The 23,448-nt window shown below is 41.2% G+C and overlaps 1 protein-coding gene across 1 annotated transcript in view; it reads left to right on the top strand.

Annotated features, from left to right (window-relative positions):
• Nucleotides 1–23,448, top strand: part of smc3 (structural maintenance of chromosomes 3) — a 61,303-nt gene that overhangs the window by 18,322 nt on the left and 19,533 nt on the right. The window contains exons 8-19 of the mRNA XM_060911540.1: nucleotides 1,784–1,901; nucleotides 2,492–2,667; nucleotides 2,754–2,834; nucleotides 2,953–3,117; nucleotides 7,939–8,060; nucleotides 10,216–10,429; nucleotides 10,596–10,699; nucleotides 14,387–14,486; nucleotides 17,359–17,519; nucleotides 17,848–17,989; nucleotides 18,076–18,226; nucleotides 18,380–18,532. Coding sequence (XP_060767523.1) covers nucleotides 1,784–1,901; nucleotides 2,492–2,667; nucleotides 2,754–2,834; nucleotides 2,953–3,117; nucleotides 7,939–8,060; nucleotides 10,216–10,429; nucleotides 10,596–10,699; nucleotides 14,387–14,486; nucleotides 17,359–17,519; nucleotides 17,848–17,989; nucleotides 18,076–18,226; nucleotides 18,380–18,532 — 1,687 coding nt within the window. The remainder of the gene's footprint in view (nucleotides 1–1,783; nucleotides 1,902–2,491; nucleotides 2,668–2,753; nucleotides 2,835–2,952; nucleotides 3,118–7,938; nucleotides 8,061–10,215; nucleotides 10,430–10,595; nucleotides 10,700–14,386; nucleotides 14,487–17,358; nucleotides 17,520–17,847; nucleotides 17,990–18,075; nucleotides 18,227–18,379; nucleotides 18,533–23,448) is intronic.

Below are 23,448 nucleotides of genomic sequence, written 5' to 3'. Positions count from 1 at the left end.
GGTTTGTTTATGAGAAAACGACCTGGTGGTTTTCTGCAAATTTCTTCAACGTTATCACGTAATTATTAAAATGGTTAACAGATGTATCGTAGGAGGGTGTAGCAACACCAATCTTGATGGGATTAGTACTCATTGTTTCCCAAAAGACCGGACAATGAGAGAGAAATGGGAGCGCTTGGTCTACACAGGCTGTGCACTGAAACCGTGCAAAGCTCTCGCAGCCTGCTGGCGCCTCCACAGGTGACGTCACGAATCTGGCTCCAGACTCCCTTGGGATTTTTCCAGACGCGTTTTGTTATTTTATTTTTTTCTGCTGTAGACAGATGGCCTTGTGCAAAATTACCCTTCTGGATGAGTGTGTAAAGGGATGTACTTTCATATAAAAAAAAGCGAATTTGGTCCAGGATATGCACTTTAAAGGAAAACTCGAGTTTCTTTCTTTCTTTCTTTCTTTCTTTCTTTCTTTCTTTCTTTCTTTCTTTCTTTCTTTCTTTCTTTCTTTCTTTCTTTCTTTCTTTCTTTCTTTCTTTCTCACCTTCTTTCTCTCTTTCTTTCTTTCTTTCTTTCTTTCTTTCTTTCTTTCTTTCTTACCTTCTTTCTTTCTTTCTTTCTTTCTTTCTTTCTTTCTTTCTTTCTTTCTTACCTTCTTTCTTTCTTTCTTTCTCACCTTTCTTTCTTTCTTTCTCACCTTTCTTTCTTTCTTTCCCACCTTTCTTTCTTTCTTTCTTTCTTTCTTTCTTTCTTTCTTTCTTTCTTTCTTTCTTTCTTTCTCACCTTCTTTCTCTCTCTCTTTCTTTCTCTCTCTCTTTCTTTCTTTCTTTCTTTCTCTCTCTTTCTTTCTTTCTTTCTTTCTTCCTTTCTTTCTCTCTCACCTTCTTTCTTTCTCTCTTTCTTTCTCTCTTTTTCTTTCTTTCTCTCTTTCTTTCTCTTTTTCTTTCTTTCTTTCTTTCTTTCTTTCTTTCTTTCTTTCTTTCTTTCTTTCTTTCTTTCTTTCTTTCTTTCTTTCTCACCTTCTTTCTTTCTTTCTCACCTTCTTTCTTTCTTTCTTTCTTTCTTTCTTTCTTTCTCACCTTTCTTTCTTTCTCACCTTTCTTTCTTTCTTTCTTTCTTTCTTTCTTTCTTTCTTTCTTTCTTTCTTTCTTTCTTTCTTTCTTTCTTTCTTTCTTTCTTTCTCACCTTTCTTTCTCATCTTTCTTTCTTTCTCACCTTTCTTTCTTTCTTTCTTTCTTTCTTTCTTTCTTTCTTTCTTTCTTTCCTTTCTTTCCTTTCTTTCTTTCTTTCTTTCTTTCTTTCTTTCTTTCTTTCTTTCTCACCTTTCTTTCTTTCTTTCTTTCTTTCTTTCTTTCTTTCTTTCTTTCTTTCTTTCTTTCTTTCTTTCTTTCTTTCTCACCTTTCTTTCTTTCTTTCTTTCTTTCTTTCTTTCTTTCTTTCTTTCTTTCTCACCCACCTCATTTCTTCCGACAGCATTTGAAGTATTTTGACCTGTTTACTCTAAACTCACTTGGAAGCCGAATATGAGCCGTTGGGCGAATAAATGTCAGAAATTTGAAACTCCAGCTATAAAATGAAGATTTTAAGACGAGTCAGATAAGAGAAGGTTCTCGCTAAAGTGCTAACGTAGTTTTATCCAATTTTTCCACTCCGGAGTAAGAGTATCAAGACGTTTTAGGTCGATGTGTTTTTCGAAAGTTTTTGTAGTGTCTTGGGTTTAAAAAAGAAAAAAAAAAGATCCATTTGTAATAGCGTTGTAATGAACAATATGGTGGCGTTGCTGTGTGTTCAGATCAACCAGATGGCCACGGCTCCTGACTCCCAGCGTCTGAAGCTCCTGAGGGAGGTGGCAGGAACCCGAGTGTACGACGAGCGCAAGGAGGAGAGTATCTCCCTGATGAAGGAGACAGGTTATAATCTTCACACTTCATAACAGCTAGCGCTTTGAAATTATTTTGTAAAACCAGTTCGTAAATGTTACAGCAGAACTGGTCCTCTGTGAATACGTCTGTTGAAGCCACATCTGACAAACAAAATGTCTCTCAGTGTTCTTCCTGAATGCCGTCAACTACCTCTTTCATAAAACTGCAATTATCGCCAACCAGATGCGTGTTTGGTTGCACGTGCATGTCATTTAAAATGTTCTCAGGATGCAATTAAGACACAAGACGCATGAAATGTCCAGGTGTAAACAGAGTCTGTGATCATTATACAGGTGATTAGGGGATGATGTGCTTCCTCCTGGTACAGAACAGACCGCGTTTGTATTACGTGCATCCAATTATTTTTGCACTCAAACCAAATTACGACCTGGTTTGATTTTATTTTGGATTCATAGCCAAGTTTGAAGGATGTACTCTTGTTTTTTTTCTTTCCCTCCTTTTCTTTCCCCACCCCAACTGAACCAAACTGAAAAGGACCGCAAATGAGTCATGATCCGCATGATGAAACCGTGAAAGTGTTTTGAAACGTTTTTAAATTAGGTTTTGTTCCTTTGCAGAGGGAAAGAGGGAGAAGATCAACGAGCTGCTGAAATACATCGAGGAGCGACTGCACACGCTGGAGGATGAAAAGGAGGAGCTGGCGCAGTACCAGAAATGGGACAAGATGAGGAGAGCGCTGGAGTACACCATCTACAACCAGGAGCTCAATGAGACTCGGGCCAAGCTCGATGAGGTAAACACACACGTAAAGACAGTTTATACTCCGGCTACTCTCACATTGCCGTATAAGTTCTATAGGACCGCGTTTGTCTGTTCTAGCTGTCCACAAAGAGAGAGACTTGTGGAGACAAATCAAGGCAGCTACGTGACGCTCAGCAGGATGCCAGAGACAAAGTGGAGGTAAAGTGTCAAGCGATGAGAGTGAAGTGTGAGCATTCACATTTTTGAATAAAGTGGTGTTTTAATATGTAGGAGAGTTTGTACTCTGTTCTCAGGTGATGTGTAATTGTGTGTGTAGGAGACTGAGCGAGTCGTGCGGGAGCTGAAGGCTCGTATCTCTGCGATGAAGGAGGAGAAGGAGCAGCTGAGTGCTGAGCGGCAGGAGCAGATCAAGCAGAGAACCAAACTGGAGCTCAAAGCCAAAGACCTGCAGGATGAACTGGCAGGCAACAGCGAACAGAGGGTCAGCATGTGTGCGCTCTCTCTCTCTCTCTCTCTCTCTCTCTCTCTCTCTCTCTCTCTCTCTCACACACGGATTAACAGACTAATCCATTGACTCACAATGGGGTGGGTGGGTTTTTTGTTGTTTTTTTTAAACTAACTGATCAGAATTATTTTCCTCTTCCAGTGACGACAAATTCTGTAAATGGCAAAAACATGACAAGTTTCACCAATAAGCTTGAGAGATTGTGTGTAAAATGTCATCGTCCTATTTTGCTCCCTAACTATTGCAGCGCGCACAAACTGTGGCTCTGAGAGTGGAAAAAGAAGGGGGCGTGGCCAGACACGTGTCATGGACACGTTGCGTTATTTCAAGCAGAGTGCCACTACAATACTACATTAAAAAAAAAAATCATTATGAGCCATGGTGATGTTGAGGAGCTAAAATGAACTTGTAAGAAGGTTTGCCCTACAATCTGACGAGCTGAATATTCCTTATATTGTTCTTTCTGTTTCGTTCTTCGACATATCGGCTAATTGATGTGTTTCATGTTCCCAAGATTCACTGACCGCTTTTAAAGTCATCACCGGCAGTCATTTGACGCCACCTAGAACCTAAAAGTCTAACATGGGTACTTTAAGACTGATTACATTTGGGGCGTGCAATTATTTGTTAAATTTGGTGCAGGCAATCCAGAGAAATTTAGCCAAATTGTTTCAGGTGTCACCAGAAAATCAAGTTTGGAGAAGGTCCTCTGTAAACGTTGATGTGTAAATTGAAATGGTTATCATACATGGTCATGTTTATTCTATCCACATTCACTGGATATGAGCACTCTGATTGAGTGGCTACACTACTACTGGGCTATTAGCTCATATACTGTGAGTAGAGAAGAATAAAATGGCGGAGCGTGTTGCGGAAACAACCGAGGATGAAAAAAATCTCTCTTCAAAAAACCCAACAAAATATGGAATAAAAATATTTGATGGCAAGAACATATATCTTTTTCATTTTTCAAGAATTCTTCTTACAGCATTCTTCACAAATTGCTCCTGTCGTTTCACTGGTTTGTTTGCATTCTAAGCAGAAATTATTTTGGATGAAGTTTTTATTCATCGAATTTGCAAAAAATTTAAAATAACGCTCTGTTTCTCAAAATCCAGTGGATGTGGATAGAATAAAATGGGTTGTTCCACTCAATCTCGTCGTACGTGGATTATAGCCGACTCAGCGCAAAGAAAGAAAGCATAGCTTTATTCATCACACACTTGTGAAATTTCCTCTCTGCATTTAACCCATCTGAAGCAGTGAACACACACGTGAGCAATGAGCACACACACATACCGTACCCAGAGCAGTGGGCAGCCATGCTAACAGCAGTCGGGAGTTCGGTGCCTCGCTCAAGGCCACCTCAGCCCAAGGCCGTCCCATATTAACCTAACCGCATGTCTTTGGACTGTGGGGGAAACCGGAGCACCCGGAGGAAACCCACGGGGAGAACATGCAAACTCCACACAGAAAGGCCCTCGCTGGCCGCTGGGTTCAAACCCAGAACCTTCTTGCTGTGAGGCGACCGTGCCGCCCAGCTACGCGCCTCGTCGACTATCAGCTCATGTACGACTCTATTTTGTGGAATGACTGTTTATAGGATGCTTTACAGTACAATATTTTGGTGAGTCAGGGTTTTTTTCTAGAAAAATTTAGTATGAGGGCGCTCACCATGGCGGGGGGGAGATGGTGCCGGTTGTCCCCCGTCCCCCCCCCGGCCGTGCAAAGCCTTTGAAAAATGCTCCAATGGGACATTGAGGCTATCTGAGAGGGAAATTGTAACAAATTGTCTGTCAACATTGAAAAAGAAAGAAGTAATCTTCTTCTGCCCCGGACAGTCTTTGGCTTTCTTCCGCTTCGTGCCGCGGGATGACATCTTTAAATGCCCAAATGTCAACAAAAACAACTCGCGAACTACTTCTGTCAAAAGCTCCCGCGCCGGTGGGTGAAAGGTCATTCAGTCTCGAGAAATCTCGCTCTACAAGTCAGCTGACCTCGTATGTAACCCATGTCAAATCTCGCGAGAGCAGCCGCGACAAGCAAACAACATGGCGCCTCAGTCTGGAAAACGCCAATTCGGATTGTTTTTGCACCGTCTGGCGGTGTATCTACTATGATTGGAATATTTTTGGAGCAATTATAACATATTTGATGATCAGACACATTGTCACGTAGTGTTGCTGGGATGTTTTCACGGAGTCGGTAAGGGGGCGCACGCCGAGAGTAAGAGGGCGCAGCGCCCCTGTTCCCCCGTTTAGACGAAAGCCTGTGAGTGATTATAGATTGAGTGAGTGTATTTTTGGCAAAATTTAGTGACGTACTCTGGTTTCAAATTGCTATATCACTGAGTGAACATTTGCTACACCAGACTCCTGTTGTGGTGATGCCGTATTTAAGTTATTAATTAAAGTTCAGACGTTTATAATTGTACATTAATAATTGCATTATTAGCAGTTAGTCATTTTTTAAGACGTACATGTCGCAATACAGGTGGATGAATGTTTGTCTGATCGTGTTCATATTCACCATTAAAATGGTGCTCAATGAGACTAAGGACAAGTGTAAAAGCCAGAGTGGGTGGGTGGAGCACAGCAGTACGGCAGGCCAGAACCGAGTTCCAAAACTCTTTTATTTTTGCTTTTCAGCTTTAACTTCACACTCTCCCAGTCGCGCACACACGCACAAGTCTTCTGGTGCGGGAGAGTGCTCCCTTCCTCTGCCCTCTCTCCTTATATAGGGCGTGGTTGCTGGGAAGACACACAAACACAGGTTAATCCACATCAGGTGTAGTGATTCTGCCACTTACCTTCCCTGACTCCGCCCTCCGGTCACAGACCGACGCTTGACCACGCCCCCACTGCCACAACAAGATTTATGTTCATTCATTCCAGCATTGATACGTTTGATGAATTGTAGTCTGAAGTGAAAATGTTCTATTTAAATAATTAGGAGCATCATAAATTTGATTATGAAGTTTTAGGTGGTATTTGTGTTGCATTATATACATAGTTGAAGACTTTTTTTTGCATCAGTGCACTATTTTGCAGCGTATAGGTTGCTTGTATATGATGGTTGTTGTAGTATGGGTCATGATGACGTGTTTCTGATTCATATCAGTCTGGATGAAGCTGTTGCATAAAGCCTGATATCTGTGGGAAGTGCTGGCAGGAAATACAGAACAGAGGGTCGATAGAGTCCCCGTCTGCGTCACAAACTGCACACACACTTCACAGGGCAGCAGTCCAACACACACACACATGCAACCCAATATTCCATCCTGGCTCAGTGGTGGATTGATGACGTGTAGATGGAGAGCATCCTTGTTTTTTTGTTGGTTTGCCGAGCATGATTCCAGTTTGGCTCACAATGCGATTCTCATTACTCTTGGCACTGATTACACACACACACACACACACACACACACACACCTGTGCAGAAAGCAGTTGGATCCTCTAGAGCATCTGTATATGGGTGTGTGCTGGATAATAATTATGCTTCTTACCCTTTTTAAAAGTCTTTTTCAACATTAAATCCTTTTATGGGAAGTAAATGCACAGGATGTTCAGATTGTGAAAATGGTCACTGAAAATCTCATGAGCAAAAAAAAAAAAGTAATTACTACTTTATTATACCCCCGCTCCGAAGGAAAGGAGGGGGTTATACTGGTTTACCTCTGTCCGTCTGTCTGTCTGAAACACCGTTTTTCTCAGCAACCACAAATCATAGCCACTTGGTACCAAACTTCAGCTTGGGGTTCGATACCGTGTTTACCATTTTCAGGTCTGTCGCACATCAACTTCCTGTTTACCGACTGAATGTATTTACGAAACATACAGGGTGGATTTTGATTAGTGTTGCACCGATACCGATACCAGTATCGGGCGGGGCCCCGATCTGGCACTAAAATGGTGGTATCGGTATTGGCGAGTAGCAAGAAATAGGACGCCGATACCATTTACCGATGCTAGTATGACACTTGAACGCAGCCTTCTCTCTCCCGACACTCACTACACTCTGTGTTGTGTGATCACACGTGATCACTGTGCATGTCTGCCAAGCAGCTATTGCTATTGACCTGCTCCAGACCAATGAGAGCGGGCCAATAGCCGCTCTTAACCAATACAGGGGCAGCTTTTTCATGCGGAGGAAAAACAAACCACGAGAAGAAAATGTCGGCGGTCTGGATATATTTCAGCATAGAAACTCCAGCGAGTACAATGGCTACATGCAAGATTTGCGGCCTGAAAGTTTCGAGAGGTGGAGTTAAATCGGCCAGTTTCAATACCTCGAACCTGATAAAACATTTGAAGACGAAACATGTGAACGAACACAAAGAGTTTGAGGTTGCAGCTCTTCATATATATATATATATATATATATATATATATATATATATATATATATATATATATATAATATGACATTTCAAATGGAGTGGTATTGGTATGGTATCGGTATCGGCCGGTACTGCACAGCCAGGTATAGGTATCGGGGCCAAAAAAAGGGTATCGCTGCAACACTAATTTTGATGCTATTTCACAATGACCGTTTACTCGGATGCTATTTGAAATCCCTGAGGAGAGACACTGCTCTTTACTTACTTGGTTCATTATTTGTTGAAGTCAACATTCATATGCTCATTCTGATATAAGCGAGAGTGGGGGTATATATAAGTGAGCAGTTGATCTTGTTTATTACTTAACGTAAACCTAAAAAAAACCCCTCAGATAAGCTTATAACTGTTCAAGACTGAATGAAATGCGCAGTAAACGGATATTTTCTCTTCTCTCACAGAAACGGTTGCTGAAGGAGAGGCAGAAACTGTTGGAGAAGATTGAAGAGAAACAGAAGGAGCTGCAGGAGACGGAGCCCAAATTCAATACAGTGAAGGAGAAAGAGGAGAGAGGCATTGCCCGGTGAAGCCCAGTGTCTTCTCCGTGTATTCTGTTTGGGGGAAATGATTCGTATGGTATAGTGGGGTCGAATTTGGGAGGAGAAAATTCAAGGATGGAAAAAGATGTCTATTCAACTTAATTTCCTGCAAGGCTAGCTAATTAGCAAACATGTCGTGACCTGATTTTTCCTGTATATTAAATCATAAGCTCTTCCTCCTCATTATTACTGTGTTTTTGGACACTCACTCAGAGTTTACTTTTCTTCAGCAGCTGGTCACCTCAAGTCATGCAACTAACAGGAATTAGAGAACGTCACAAATCAGAAAAATGTACAGTATGTCCTTGAGGACAAATAAAACGAGTTAAACAGAGCTGATTTGCTTTATAGTCATTATAGCAGCTTATGACGCAGTATGACTGACTGATTGCTCGAATCTGATTGGGTAGAAGGTGTACATTACTTTCATATAACAGCACGGCTTGGAAAGTAGTTCTGGCTGTAACATGAATGATAAGTTTGTTAATATTAATGAGCTCATTCTAATACGCTTTTTATAACACCACCTCGTACACAGTAGCCGGGATTCCATTGCAGTTTTTCGCACAATAGAAGTGATTGTGTTTTTGTCAATGTTTTTAAAAATAATTGTGAATGTTGTGTTTTTTCCATTAAGTGATGTGATTTTAAAGCCGGGTTTTCTCCTCTCACGATAGTTCTCACAGAGCACTCGTTTTTCGAAAGGTGGCGTTTTCCCCTTTGCTCTTTGTTATACATGTGACTTAAATGCCAGAAAATGTTTCCATTTCACTTTGGAAGAATATTGTCTGTCTGAAAAGCCACCTCATGTGAGCGTAGAAACTTTTTTTTTTTTGTCTGAAAAATTTAAAAGCTTTTTCGTAGGCTAATGGAAACACTGCTCGTGACTGCTGGATGCTCCATGTAATCTCAGACCGATAATAAAGTACAGTAGACCCCCGCCTATTCGCGGTTCAGTATTCGCGGGATTTTATATAGAACATATCTCCTATACATTCGCGGAAATCTCAGCGATTCGTGGTCATTTGCGGCGAACATATCGAACGTTTACGCACTGCTACATTCTCGGAGCCGAATGCTCGCTCGCTATTGGCTGAAGTTTGAATGGCGGGCTGCTGCTCATTGGCTGATACGAATGAGCGCATTGTACGGTACAGTCTTGCAGTTCCCGTAGTTCAGACTTGTTCACGTGTTGTGCGTTCTTGGTATTTTTGAATAATTTTTACGCCCTACAATGGCTCCTAAATGCTCTGCATCTTCTAAGGCTCCTGCCAAGGAACCTAAGCACCAGAAGAAGGTAATGGCGCTGCAGGAGAAGGTAGGATTTCTCGATATGCTAAAGGAAGGGAAGAGTTAAGCATTTGTGAGCAGTTTTAGGGGGGTTACAAGTATTCGCGATTTTGGCTTATTCACGGCCATGTCCGGTCCCTAACCCCCGCGAATACTGAGGGCTTACTGTAGTATTTTTAAAAATGTTTTGTTTAACAAAGTAAGATGTAAAATTTTTGATGTAGTGCCTTTTTTTTTCCCTGAAAAGACCTTTTTATTTAATTTATTTACAGTCGGAGTCTAAATTGTAAGTGCTTTGTGATGGTGCTCTGCAAAGTTTATCTGCAAGGGGAAGTCTTCAGGACGGATGAGTTTGCGCTTTCTGGTTTCTCCGTAAAATGACGAGCTGTGTTTTTCTTTAGAAAGGGAGTGTGAGTGAGGGAGCGAGGAGGTGAGAACAGGAACTAATCTATCTCTCGGACATTCCGCGGCAATTAAATCTGACTATAAACCGTTAAAATGCATGAAATATTCATTAATACATTAAACATCTCAATCCTCGGCAAATCTTTGTGCTGTAAGTGGAATACCACACACCAGAGCATCCGGCCGCTGTCACAAAATGGGTTGAATGAAGGTGGGTGTGGCAAAAGAAACACTTTGACTTTGTTGCAGCTTCAAGGCGTGTAATCTTAGCATGTACGTTGTGAAAGACGCTAAAAATGCAATATAAATCAGTCGATTTAAGTGACCGAAAAAAAAGTCCGTATTATCTACCTGCTCACATCAGAAAACACACCTCTGAATAGACATGAAAGGAATAATAATTGCACAGTTAATCTATGCTAACTGCTTTATCCCGGATTGCAGGCTGGCCCAGGCCACTCAGGAGCGCACAGACCTGTATGCCAAACAGGGGCGTGGCAGCCAGTTCACCTCCAAAGAAGAGCGGGATAAGTGGATCAAAAAGGAGCTGAAGTCCCTGGACCAGGCCATTAACGACAAGAAACGGCAGATCGCTGCCATCAACAAAGACCTGGAGGACACGGAGGCCAATAAGGAGAAGAACCTGGAGCAGTATAATGTAAGAGTCATGTGACCTTTCAATAACCTTGTGTTCAGACTGGGAGCTGTGTGAAGCAGCAAAGTGAGCAGTTATGTTTAGACTATATCGCATGTAGTTATGATACATGTTGACGTGATGTGTTTTTATGCCCCTTCTTCTTTTTTGTTTTCTTGCTTTGCTCTAGAAACTGGACCAAGACTTGAATGAAGTGAAGACCCGTGTTGAGGAGCTGGATAAGAAATACTACGAGGTGAAGAACAGGAAGGACGAGCTGCAGAGTGAGAGAAAGTAAGAGTGACAGTCCAAACCGCCCCCACCTCCTCACCACCTCATGACTAACAAAGCCAGTGACTGGCAGAGCCGTGTGACGAAAAAGCCCAGCAGCAACCGACCTCAAGGCCAGCCTTCGTGTTCCGCACATCCATGTTCTTTTCCAACCGCTTCAGTCTGTCCGTGACTCACCCCAGCGGAGATGCATTGTCCGAGGCCTCCATGTTTCTTGTTCTTCCTCCCACTCTCGTCTTACTCACGTTTTCTTGTACGCCTTAAACCTAGAAGACCCTTATTTTCATTCAAAATTAGAATTTTGGTCTCGCCACCACGTGTCCTATTGCAATACCAGAATCATATTCTGGCTATAAACGGGTCAAAAAAAAGAATAAATGAAACGAGTGAGAATATCCTATGACTGCATGATGCAGATATCAGGGTTCATCGAAGATAGAACCTGCTTGAAATCTGTCTTTTGGTCATTTTATTGCTGTCTAGGTGCAGGAGTTTTAGCTGAACAGATTTGTAAAATATTTTATTTCGGACGTTTCCCTGATTAAACCAATCCCACCTGTATAGACCCTTTTCACTCACGTGACCTTCGTAAACGCGACCGCCATTTTGGACATGAAGAAATAACGGTTTATGGCACAGACCCTTTCGGTTCTCGCTCATCTAGCTGCTACAATGACTGCTTAGACTGCAACAATAATACCTAACACACATTTAAGTATCCGTCGTAAAGACGTGAAACTCGTCGAGTGACGAGTGTGTTCATTGATAAGCTAACACAATCTAAAAGTAGACATACCATCACACTGCCCTGGCGCTGTGTACAGTTTACCTTCTATGGTTTGTGCACTCACTATTTGCCATTACTTTCTCCAACCCAGTGTTCGAACTATGCCGATATTTTCGGGGGGTCCCTTTTTTTCCCTTTGGGGGGGTGTTTGCGGATCTCCAAACACATGAGAAGCCTATCTTACGCACATATCACGCGGACTCCACACACGCATCGCGTCTGAAGTCATAACTCATCAGGGGAAATCGTGTCCGCATTGGCATGTTCAAAAAACAACCTCGCGCCAACAATGATACCACACGCAAGAAAAAAAAAACAGTCCGGCTACTCAACACATCTGATCCACAGCAGCACCAAAGCATCACTGGAAATCATGTCAACAACCAATCTTCCATTTCAACACGCGTCAGCAAACAAACGGCACCACAAACATGAGCGAATCGGTCAGGCTACCGATTCCAAACCCACAGCAGACGAATAATTAAATGCATCTTACCTTAAAGCAGAATCGACCACAAAGGAAGAGTGTTGGCACACTTCCTTTCTACTAGTTTGTGTCCCCAACCTGGCAGCAGCAGTCGTTGTCATATCGGTTTATTTTATCTTTGATGTAAACACAACGCTTCGGATATGCAAATGCTTCCCGTTACACACGATTGCTATGTCAATAAACATCATTTTGCCAATATTTTCGAGACCATCCATCTTCTCCGTCGGTCAGCATCTGTCGGGATCCGATAAAATGATAAATCTTGCCTTGTGTGTTGATGGTTACTACATCCAGGTGCACAACAATATAATGGCATGATGGAAGTCTTGCTGAAAGTAAAAACTTTCTTTGATGGCTATATTCCTTTCGATGCTTCGCCGTCGTTCCTCGTTGTTGGCTGTGGTAGACTACTGGTAGTTCATGTCCAAAATGGCGGCCGCGTTTGTCATGACGTCACATGGGAAGGGTGTATAGGGCTTATGTAAAATTAAACCATTAGTTTGTGAGTTGATGTAAACTTGCATCCTCACAAATTTTTTTTAATCCACAACACAGGAAAAGCAGTTAGTCAAATCCCTGCAGGACAGAAGTGGTTTGTTTGTTTGTTTGTTTGTTTGTTTGTCCCCCAGCCTCGCCCTTTTTATTTATTTATTTTTGGATCACTATATTATGTGCGGTGAGAAAACAAGCAAGAAGTGTCATTCCCCTTCTGATTCAGACTCGGCGACCGGACTACTAAGTGCGGACATCGTTCACTAATAGGAATGAAGCACAATCAGATTGTTGTATTTAAATACATCATGAAATGTGTCAGGTTATAATATAGAAATATTTATCATGTTGTACTATTAAAAAATTATCGAACTTTCAATATCCTGTGCAAATCTAACAGCACTAAAGAACAACTTAAGAACCAGAGATGCCCAAAGATAATGCATTGAGCCATTTACATCCCTGTGACATCCAGTGCTCAGTATATGCTCATAATTACATTAATTAATCAGATATTACTTTGTACATCACTGCACACGGAGTCTTAATTTAAGAAAAATGATCATTAACAGTTATTCCATGAAATCGAGTCGTACGTGAGTTGATAACTGAATGGAATAATTGTTTTATTCTATCCACCTTCACTGGATTTCGAGAAACCGAGATTTCATTTATTTATTTATTTATTTATTTTATTTGCGAATTCGATAAATAAAAACGTTATACAAAACGTCCGACAATTATTTCCGCTTAGAATGTAAACAAACTGGTGAAATGACGGAAGCAATTTGTGAAAAATGCTAGAATAATAATTCTTGAAAAATGAAAGGGAAAAGATGTTCTTACCATCAAATACTTTCATTCTATATATATATATGAGTGATTCCACGCTTATGGGTACTGAAATGGGGACATGAACTTATTTTTAAAAATTCACCTAAAACCATTTCTTTTTTTACCATCAGGTCACAAAACATGTAATCTTTAATGAATGATATGTTAAAAGATAACTTTAATTTTCTGAGATGTAATAAAAACATATTTATATGCCAAAGTCAGAACGTAACAGAAGTGTTGTGGACATATATATTCTCAATTTTAACAATGTAGAATTACTTTTTGAAACATAGGAAGGTGATGTTTTAGCAAATATAATTAATAAACATGTGTAGTAGAATAAACATACACATTCTTTCAATAAGATTAACATGGTATAGAGCTAGATTGTAATTAATTTGTAACAGACGCGAGATGGACAATCGTAACAGAAGTAATGTAACAGACATCATTTTGGAACTCATAGGCTTGACTTTGGCATATAAATATGTTTTTATTACATCTCAGAAAATTAAAGTTATCTTTTAACATATCATTCATTAAAGATTACATGTTTTGTGACCTGATGGTAAAAAAAGAAATGGTTTTAGGTGAATAAGTTCATGTCCCCATTTCAGTACCCATAAGCGTGGAATCACTCATATATATATATATATATATATATATATATATATATATATATATATATATATATATTTTTTTTTTAAACTGTATCTTTTTGGTTTTTTTTTTTATATATATCCACCATTTTGTTTTTCTCTACTCATGGTATATGAGCTGATATCCTAGTAGTAGAGTAGCCAATCAGAGCGCGTGATTGCTCATATCCAGTGAATGTGGATGGAATAAGTTGGAATGTTAAAATGTGTCACTTTCAGGGTTGTTGGTTTCCTCAGGGCTCACACTCCCCTGATGGTATGATGTGTATTAAACCTAGGTCATGGACAGTGTGTGTGCGTGCGCACGCATGCTGAGGCTTTACTGTAGCATGAGACCAACTGGGGAACCCCAGGCTTCCCTGACCAAATGCCAAGTACAGTGTTTCTGAGCTGGTGTGTGTGTGTGCGCGGTTCTACTCCTGTAGCTACCTGTGGAGAGAGGAGAATGCGGAGCAGCAGGCCCTGGCAGCTAAGAGAGAAGACCTGGAGAAAAAACAGCAGCTGCTCCGTGCAGCAACAGGAAAGGTGTGTGTGTGTGTGTGTCTTGCTCACTGACTCACTCACTTGCACTCACATGCTGTAAATTTAGATCTAAATAATTTGTACACTGCACAGTGTCAAATTTTTTCCACATGCTCAATCCCAGCAATTAATTCTGAGCCACTTTCTGCCTCACGGATTCATTTGAGCTGATTGAGTGATCTCAGGCTTTCGTCTAAACGGGCGCTGCGCCCCCTTACTCTCGGCGTGCGCCCCCTTACCGAAATGCCGATTGAACCCCAAGTCACACTTAGCCCATGCATTTATATGCTACTGCACAACATGCAATCTTTCTCAAAACGATCTTTTCTCCGTGAAAACATCCCAGCAACACTACGTGACAATGTGTCTGATCATCAAATACGTTATAATTACTCCAAAAATATTCCAATCATAGTAGATACACCGCCAGACGGTGCAAAAACAATCCGAATTGGCGTTTTCCAGACCGAGGCGCCATGTTGTTTACTTGTCGCGGCTGCTCTCGCGAGATTTGACATGGGTTACATACAAGGTCAGCTGACTTGTAGAGCGAGATTTCTCGAGACTGAATGACCTTTCACCCACCGGCGCGGGAGCTTTTGACAGAAGTAGTTCGCGAGTTGTTTTTGTTGACACTTGGGTATTTAAAGATGTCGTCCAGCGGCACGAAACGGAAGAAAGCCAAAGACTGTCCGGGGCAGAAGAAGATTACTTCTTTCTTTTTCAATGTTGACAGACAATTTGTTACAATTTCCCTCTCAGATAGCCTCAGAACGTCCCATTGGAGCCTCAATTTTTCAAAGGCTTCGCACGGCGGGGGGGGGGACGGACAACCGGCACCACCCCCTCGCCATGGTGAGCGCCCTCATACTAAATTTTTCTAGAAAAAACCCTGGATCTAATTAAGACCTGTAGCTTTATTTCTCCCAGCTCTTTTTAATATCTGCAGGACGCCAAAAGAAAAATTGTTGCTCAGTAGCTCTAATATAATTTCTACAGTCATAACTAATATGAGCGGTACCTCGTTGTTGAAGTGCTTTATGTGTATGAAGAGTTATTGTAGTACTTGACGCTGACCTTTTGAAGGTCTCGTCTCGGAATCGACCCCTTTTTTTTTTTTTTTTTTTTTTTTTTTTTATAAACTTGGTCTTGTCTCGGTCTCTGACATGGAAGACTTGGGATTTTATTTCAAGACCACAACTGTGCGGATTTCACTAAATTGCTTGTGTATTTTCTGATTTATTTGTTAGCATTGTTACTGTGATTTGGATGTAAACCAAACTGCTTCAGCTGCAACCATTAAAGTGCATATCACGGGTAAATTCAGGAGCAAGATCAGTGTAATTCTCCTATTTTATATTAAACTTGGTCAAATATCTGTAACGTTCTGCATTCTCTGCCATTTTTTTTTTCACCTTGTGCAATACCAGAAAAATTCAGTTGAAATCGAGCCATTTGAGGCGAATTGGTCCGCCTCTGAAAAAACTTGGCATTTGGATTTCCCGGCAAACATAGATTTTCGTGACGTCGCGTGCGGGACGCCTCCTTCTGAATCCTACGTCAGCGCTAGCCTGGGAAATCCCATGCTGCTTTGCAGAATCGTTCCGATCTGAAAAGACAGCATGGAAACTATGGTCTAAAAGCTCGCCTGAGTTAGGGAGCCAATCAGAGAGTGGGGGGGTGGGGGGTGGAAAGCCGGTGACGCGTACTACTCGACAAACGGAAGCTTGTAGTTTATTTGGGACTGTTTACGGATCACATTTAACATGGCGGCGAGCGACACGAACCAAACTTTCGATCAAGCTTTAGACACTGTTCTGGATAGTTTAGAGCGAAAGTTTGTTTTAAAAAAAAAAGAACAGCGTTTGGCGTCACAGTCTTTCTTCGCTGCTCTAAGTCAGTCACCGGGTACAACTGCCATGATTGGCCATGGGCTACGTATACGCCAAATGATAGACATTCGCAACGTCCAATAAACGGCCGTTGACAATCGTAAACCACACCTCCCCTACGAGAAATTCAATAGGCGGATTCCAGACCGTATTTCACTTGTGATATGGTCTGGTGTTAACCAGACTACATCAGCGCTGGTTTGTTTATGAGAAAACGACCTGGTGGTTTTCTGCAAATTTCTTCAACGTTATCGTGTAATTATTAAAATGGTGAACAGATGTATCGTAGGAGGGTGTAGCAACACCAATCTTGATGGGATTAGTACTCGTCGTTTTCCAAAAGACCGGACAATGAGGGAGAAATGGGAGCGCTTCGTGCGAGGCACCCGGAAGCAGAGCCGAGAAAAAGACCAAGAAAATCGGCAATTCACAAGTTGACTGTTGCCAGGGTAAGAAATAATTCTGCCATTTCATTATATTCTTCATCCAAAGGTGAAGTAACATTGTGCTCCGGTGACAATTCCATATTTCAATGCAAAATCGCTCGCTGCTAAACTTGGTCTATACAGGCTGTGCACGGAAACTGTGCAAAGCTCGCGTAGCCTGGTGGCGCTTCCGCAGGTGACGTCACGAATCTGGCTCCAGACTCCGTTGGGATTTTTTCAGACGCGTTTTGCTATTTTATTTTTTTCTGCTGTAGACAGATGGCCTTGCGCAAAATTACCCTTCTGGATGAGTGTGTAAAGGGACATTCTACCATATTAAAAAAAAAAAAACGAAATTGGTCCAGGATATGCACTTAAACGTGACTCATTGCTAATTCAAAATCTTCATTACTGTCACCCCTCCCTGCCCCCTTCTCACACACTGTTCTGGTTCTGGTCATCACTTGGTCTCGGTCTTGATTACAACACTGAGAGTAATTGCATCGTCACAGACAAATACTCCATACTTGCTGACGCATGTCTCGTTTTGTCTTGTAGGCCATTCTGAACGGCATCGACAGCATTAATAAAGTTCTGGAACATTTCCGCCGGAAAGGCATCAACCAGCATGTTATCAACGGGTACCATGGCATCGTCATGAACAATTTTGAGTGTGAGCCCGCCTTCTACACCTGCGTGGAGGTGACTGCTGGAACCAGGTGACCCACAAAGTGTTGACCGTGAAGATTAGGACTGCGTGATGATGATATAACTTTTCACTCAGTTAAAAAAAAAAGTCAGCCATTTTAGCATCAACATGGTTTTATTGCACTTGATCGTTTGGAAAAAAAATAAACAATGTCAAATTTGCAGGTCTTTTTCAAATTTGACTTCTCTTTAGTTGTTAGCTGTGTTGGTTGGTTGAAAAAATAATAAATCTCTGCTTGCACAAGTAGCCAGTCGTATGAAATAGTAACTTTTCCGATCCATCAGCTTTCTCCTAATGATGTGTGACGTATCAGGAATTGCTCACTGTGTGTGTGTCAGGTTGTTTTACCACATCGTAGAGACTGACGAGGTGAGCACTAAAATTCTGATGGAGTTTAATAAGATGAACCTGCCTGGAGAGGTCACTTTCCTGCCCCTCAGCAAGCTGGACGTCCGGGACACCGCCTACCCCGAGACCAATGTAAGCAAAATGATTTTTATTGCGCGATGATTCTGTCGTAAATGAAAACTTTTTTTTATAAATTCAGGATCCTTTGTTTTTCCCAGGATGCCATCCCGATGATCAGCAAATTACGCTACAGTCCAAACTTTGATAAAGCCTTCAAGCACGTGTTTGGGAAGACCCTTATCTGTCGCAGTATGGAGGTTTCCACGCAGCTGGCTCGAGCCTTCACGATGGACTGCATTACTTTGGAGGGTACTTGGGACGTCTCTGACTTTAAACAGCGATCAGAGCTGTTAACCTTTTACCTCATGTCATGTCTTTTTTATTTCTTCTTGATATTTCAGTGTAGGATTTGTGCTTAAAGTAAACCGAATGCTTTGACTGAAATTGTGTGTGTGTGTGTAGGAGACCAGGTGAGTCACCGCGGCGCGCTCACAGGCGGGTACTATGATACAAGGAAGTCTCGTCTGGAGCTTCAGAAGGATATGCGCAAAGCTGAGGAGGAGCTCTCCGAGCTAGAAGCCAAACTCAATGAAAACCTGCGCAGGAACATCGAACATATCCTTCCCATGATTCATTACAACAGGGATTACAGTATGAAGTGCGATAACCGTGTGACTACAGCACGCACTTTGAAGCAGCTAATCTTCACCGGGCACATTTCAATATCAAGTCTTGCATCGTTTGTAAAAGTTTGCATCACACGCATTTAGGCCCACTTTACACGGGGACGGTCTGAAACAAAAACGCAAAAGTCCGTTTTCGTTCTCGCTTTTTTCCGCGTCTACACGACTGTTCTCAAGGAGGAAATCTGCGTCTATACGGTGACGCATAAATGTGTGGAATTCAATTGGATGTGCATGCCAGGCGGCTAGGTGGTGCTGTGAAAGACCTCCGCTATGTCTGCACGCATGCGCAACGTCTTCCGTCTTGTCTGATCTGCACATCTGCGCCGCGAAAACTTTGACTACTCTGGCTATGGTAAGTAAGAAAGTAAGAGCATACTATACCCGCCTCTGTTCATTAACGGTATATGTGCAGATTCGGTATAGATGTTCGAAGGACTCCTGGACGTTTATTAAAGCTGCCAGAGCAGCTTGAAGGTCCGTTGGATCGATGTAATCAGACATGCTCTTACTACTTTACTTACTTTCTTGCTTCCCGGGCTGGCATGTACAGTATATGACATATGTATGACGTAAACGCGTACCCGACGTGAGCAGATCCGAGCAGAGTTTCGCGTATTGGGTAGTTTAGACGGATATGCAACGGGGGCTGTTTTTAACTTATCCACTCTGGAAGGCGTTTTCAATTTTTTCCGTTTTTCAGCCTCGGAAACGCCGTCCCCGTGTAGACGAAAGGCACTTCTAGTCGTTTTTACCCGACAGCGTCCTCGTGTAAACGGGCCCTTAATGACGAAGTGGAAGTCAAGACCTTCATGTGTGTTTTTGTCTCATGATGAGGCATACACTGTCACTAGTGTCATATCTCACACTTATTATACAGTCTGTTGAATATGGTGTTGGATACACAGCTGTCTCAGATATATAGAATTCAGGAAAACAGTTTTCAGAGTTTTATATACAGTAGGAAAAAAAATGTCACTTTCACCTTCATGTGACAGGTTTTTCCAGACCTTTGTACACTGCCGTTCAAAAGTTTGGGGTCACTTTGAAATGTCCTTATTTTTGAAAGAAAAGCACTGTTCAACGAAGATCACTTTAAACTACCGTATTTTCTGGACTATAGAGCGCACCTGTATATAAGCCGCATCCGCTCTATTTTTTAAAAAAAATTTAAAAAAAGATATACAAGCCGCACCGGGCTATAAGCCGCAGATATCTATGTTGAAAAATTAGATATTTACTGCATGTACAGAACGATTTTGTACTGTAAGTGTACATGTATGTACCTGAACAGATTCTTTCCGAACAGTGCCTTTTAACACGGCAGCAACTTTGCTGATTAAAACGGAACAGAACCAAGAGAAAATAACCGGTATTTATTTACCTTCATTTCTCCTGTGTTTGAAACCACAAGTCACTTTAATCATCTTCGCTGGATTTGAAAATAATTACCAGTTAGTAATTTGTCGTGCGTGTTCTATCTGCTAAAGATCTGCTAATTCTTCTTTGCATTGATTTTTCGTCTATCTTATTTTTGATTCTACTTCCGGTTAGAGCGCCCCTAGCGGTGGAAGAAAAATCCACAGAATAGCCGCACCTTTGTATAAGCCGCATGGTTCAAAACCTAGGAAAAAAGTAGCGGCTTATAGTCCAGAAAATACGGTAATCAGAAATGCACTCTATACATTGCTAATGTGGTAAATGACTATTCTAGCTGCAAATGTGTGGTTTTTGGTGCAATATCTCCATAGGTGTATAGAGGCCCATTTCCAGCAACTCTCACTCCAGTGTTCTAATGGTACAATGTGTTTGCTCATTGCCTCAGAAGGCTAATGGATGATTAGAAAACCCTTGTACAATCATGTTAGCACAGCTGAAAACAGTTGAGCTCTTTAGAGAAGCTATAAAACTGACCTTCCTTTGAGCAGATTGAGTTTCTGGAGCATCACATTTGTGGGGTCGATTAAATGCTCAAAATGGCCAGAAAAACGTCTTTCTATTCATTTTACAACTTATGGTGATAAATAAAAGTGTGACTTTTCATGGAAAACACAAAATTGTCTGGGTGACCCCAAACTTTTGAACGGTAGTGTACACTTTTTTTCATTTCATGGTCCTCCTGTAATTTGCCTTCATGCTGTTTTTCGCAGCAAATCTCTTCAATCGGACAGAATTATCACTTGAATCCAGAACTATTTATTGCGTGAATTGTATGTGGGACCTGTCTGTGTTTCCTATTTGCAGAGATGCCTACTAGTACGGATTGGCCATATTTTGTACGGAAAAGTTACATAAATGCGATGTTACGGCAAACAGTGTTATTCTGTACGGAATTATTATAAAGTCTTAAAAAAATTCCAGTGAGTTGTTTTTAAATGTCCAAGCGACTTTTTCAATCCATGCGCGATTCACGGCTATTTATTTTTACGACAACCGCACATGCTGTGTGTGGCATGCGCAGATTCCGCACATTTGTTCGCGCTATTTTCGATCCGGTAGAATGGCCGTGCGTTACACCCAGTCAAAAGGGCAATGGATACGCGCACTGCAAACTGTGTAGAACTGACATTAACATCACTCATGGTGGTCGCGATGACTGCACGCGGCATGTCAACTACAAAAAAAAAACATATGGAGTATGCTGAAATGGCGAGTCAGGCGGAAAGTAAATCTGGGGGTATCCAGCAGTTTTTTACGAAATCTGTGGATGAAAAGACACGGAACGTGACCCGTGCTGAAGCGGTGATGGTTGACCTGTGCTTAGAGTTGAACTTGCCGATTAGTGCCATGAAATGTGAGTTAAACTTATTCAGTTTCTTTTTACATGTCTGATTTTTATTCACTGAAATATCAAACACTGGCTGGACTTCTTTAATTCAAAGTCTTTTCAGTGTTGCAAGCGCAAATGTCCATGTAGTATGATCAAAAACAGAATTTTATGATTAGTGCTGTTGGGATTGTGGCAAAAAATTGATCATTCCACTGTTTTAAATACAATTATAAATGTCATTTTATTCAATGTCTCTTCTGAAGCATTATGCTGAAGTATTTATATATTGGGACATTAAGATAACAATGTCGGACTCTCTTTGGCATGAAATAAGAAATTTTTTTTTTTTAATTTTATTAGAATCTGTTAACAGGTAGAACATTTTGCCAGGCAATATAATATAATACTTTTGAGGAGTTACATTCAATACCAATGATTGGTAGTCAACCGTTATGGAATCAATTTTGTGCCAAAATGTTCATACAATACTTTTGAAATATCAAACAAAAACGACAAATCAAAATACAAAAAAAGAACAAAAAGTCAATTTTTTTAGACTGGCAAACAAATTATTAGTGTAATCGTGCAAAATATCAGTCTATTACTCTTTAGAAACCTTTTATTTTTGTTCCGGGTCTTTCTCAGTTTTGTTTGACGTAATTTATTTTGGTTGCGATTCCAGCTTTCTCGTTTGCGCTCCCTGACTTTTTGCTTGCAGTTTTGGCACAAACTTCACGTGTGGGCGGGCTGTCCAGGAACGCATTCCCATTGGCTAACTTGTGTTTGACTGACAGCTACGCTCAGCCATTCCCTACTCGGATTCTGGCGGACTGTTTGACGAGTGACCGATCCATTGACGGTAAACAAGGATGGAGTGGACTTCAGTGGCGACTATGATACTGAATTAATTCAACAAAGTGTAAATTCAGTATCATAGTCGCCACTGAAGTCCACTCCATCCTTGTTTACCGTCAATGGATCGGTCACTCGTCAAACAGTCCGCCAGAATCCGAGTAGGGAATGGCTGAGCGTAGCTGTCAGTCAAACACAAGTTAGCCAATGGGAATGCATTCCTGGACAGCCCACCCACACGTGAAGTTTGTGCCAAAACTGCAAGCAAAAAGTCAGGGAGCGCAAACGAGAAAGCTGGAATCGCAACCAAAATAAATTGCGTCAAACAAAACCGAGAAAGACGCGGAACAAAAATAAAAGGTTTCTGAAGAGTAACAGACTGATATTTTGCACGATTACACGAATAATTTGTTTGCCAGTCTAAAAAAATTGACTTTTTGTTCTTTTTTTTGTATTTTGATTTGTCGTTTTTGTTTGATTATTTCAAAAGTATTGTATGAACATTTTGGCACAAAATTGATTCCATAAACCGTAATGTCTGCAAACCGGGAACACTATTGTATTTATAAAAATGTGATCTATTGTACGCTCTAGAAATTTGTCGAGTGGAAATTCAGTTGAGATGGCTGCTCGCGTTTTGTTTCTTCAATTCACACAAAACAGTTCTTTTTAATAATTTAAATGTTAAACATATTGGTATATACACCTCTTTATAATGGAAATGCGCATACATTAATGTTACTGAAAGTCATTCCAAAATACTGAAAAATGTTTTCAAGAATACTGAAATTCAAAATTTGGGGTAGGCATCTCTGTATTTGTAGCTTTTACATAAAAAGAGCAGAAAGTTTTGCATGTTCATGTTTTTTTTTTTTCCAAGGTGTTTTGAAAAGTCTTGGCAAAACAGTGAAAATATATTAATACTTGGTGTCTTACTGCTGTGCCGCCCACCCCTTTCAATCACGGCATGTATGAAGTAGTGTGTGTGTGTGAGACAGCGATAAAGCCAGCAACATACAGGCACTTCAAGACTGAAGTGGTGAGTCAGACGCAGAAGGGAGTTTTTTTTTTTTTAAACATGTATATCCTGTTCTTGGGCTCTCACTGTTGATTACCCGCTTTGTGTGTGCGCTATTCTTAGAAACCCATTCAGCATCCTCACAGTGGAACAATGACATAACCCCGCAGTCTGCTCTTACACCGCAAGTGGAAGAGTCGAGCCGAGA

The sequence above is a fragment of the Neoarius graeffei genome, chromosome 27 (assembly GCF_027579695.1).
Source record: "Neoarius graeffei isolate fNeoGra1 chromosome 27, fNeoGra1.pri, whole genome shotgun sequence".
Lineage (NCBI taxonomy): Eukaryota > Metazoa > Chordata > Actinopteri > Siluriformes > Ariidae > Neoarius > Neoarius graeffei.
This window is presented reverse-complemented; position numbering and strand designations above follow the sequence as displayed.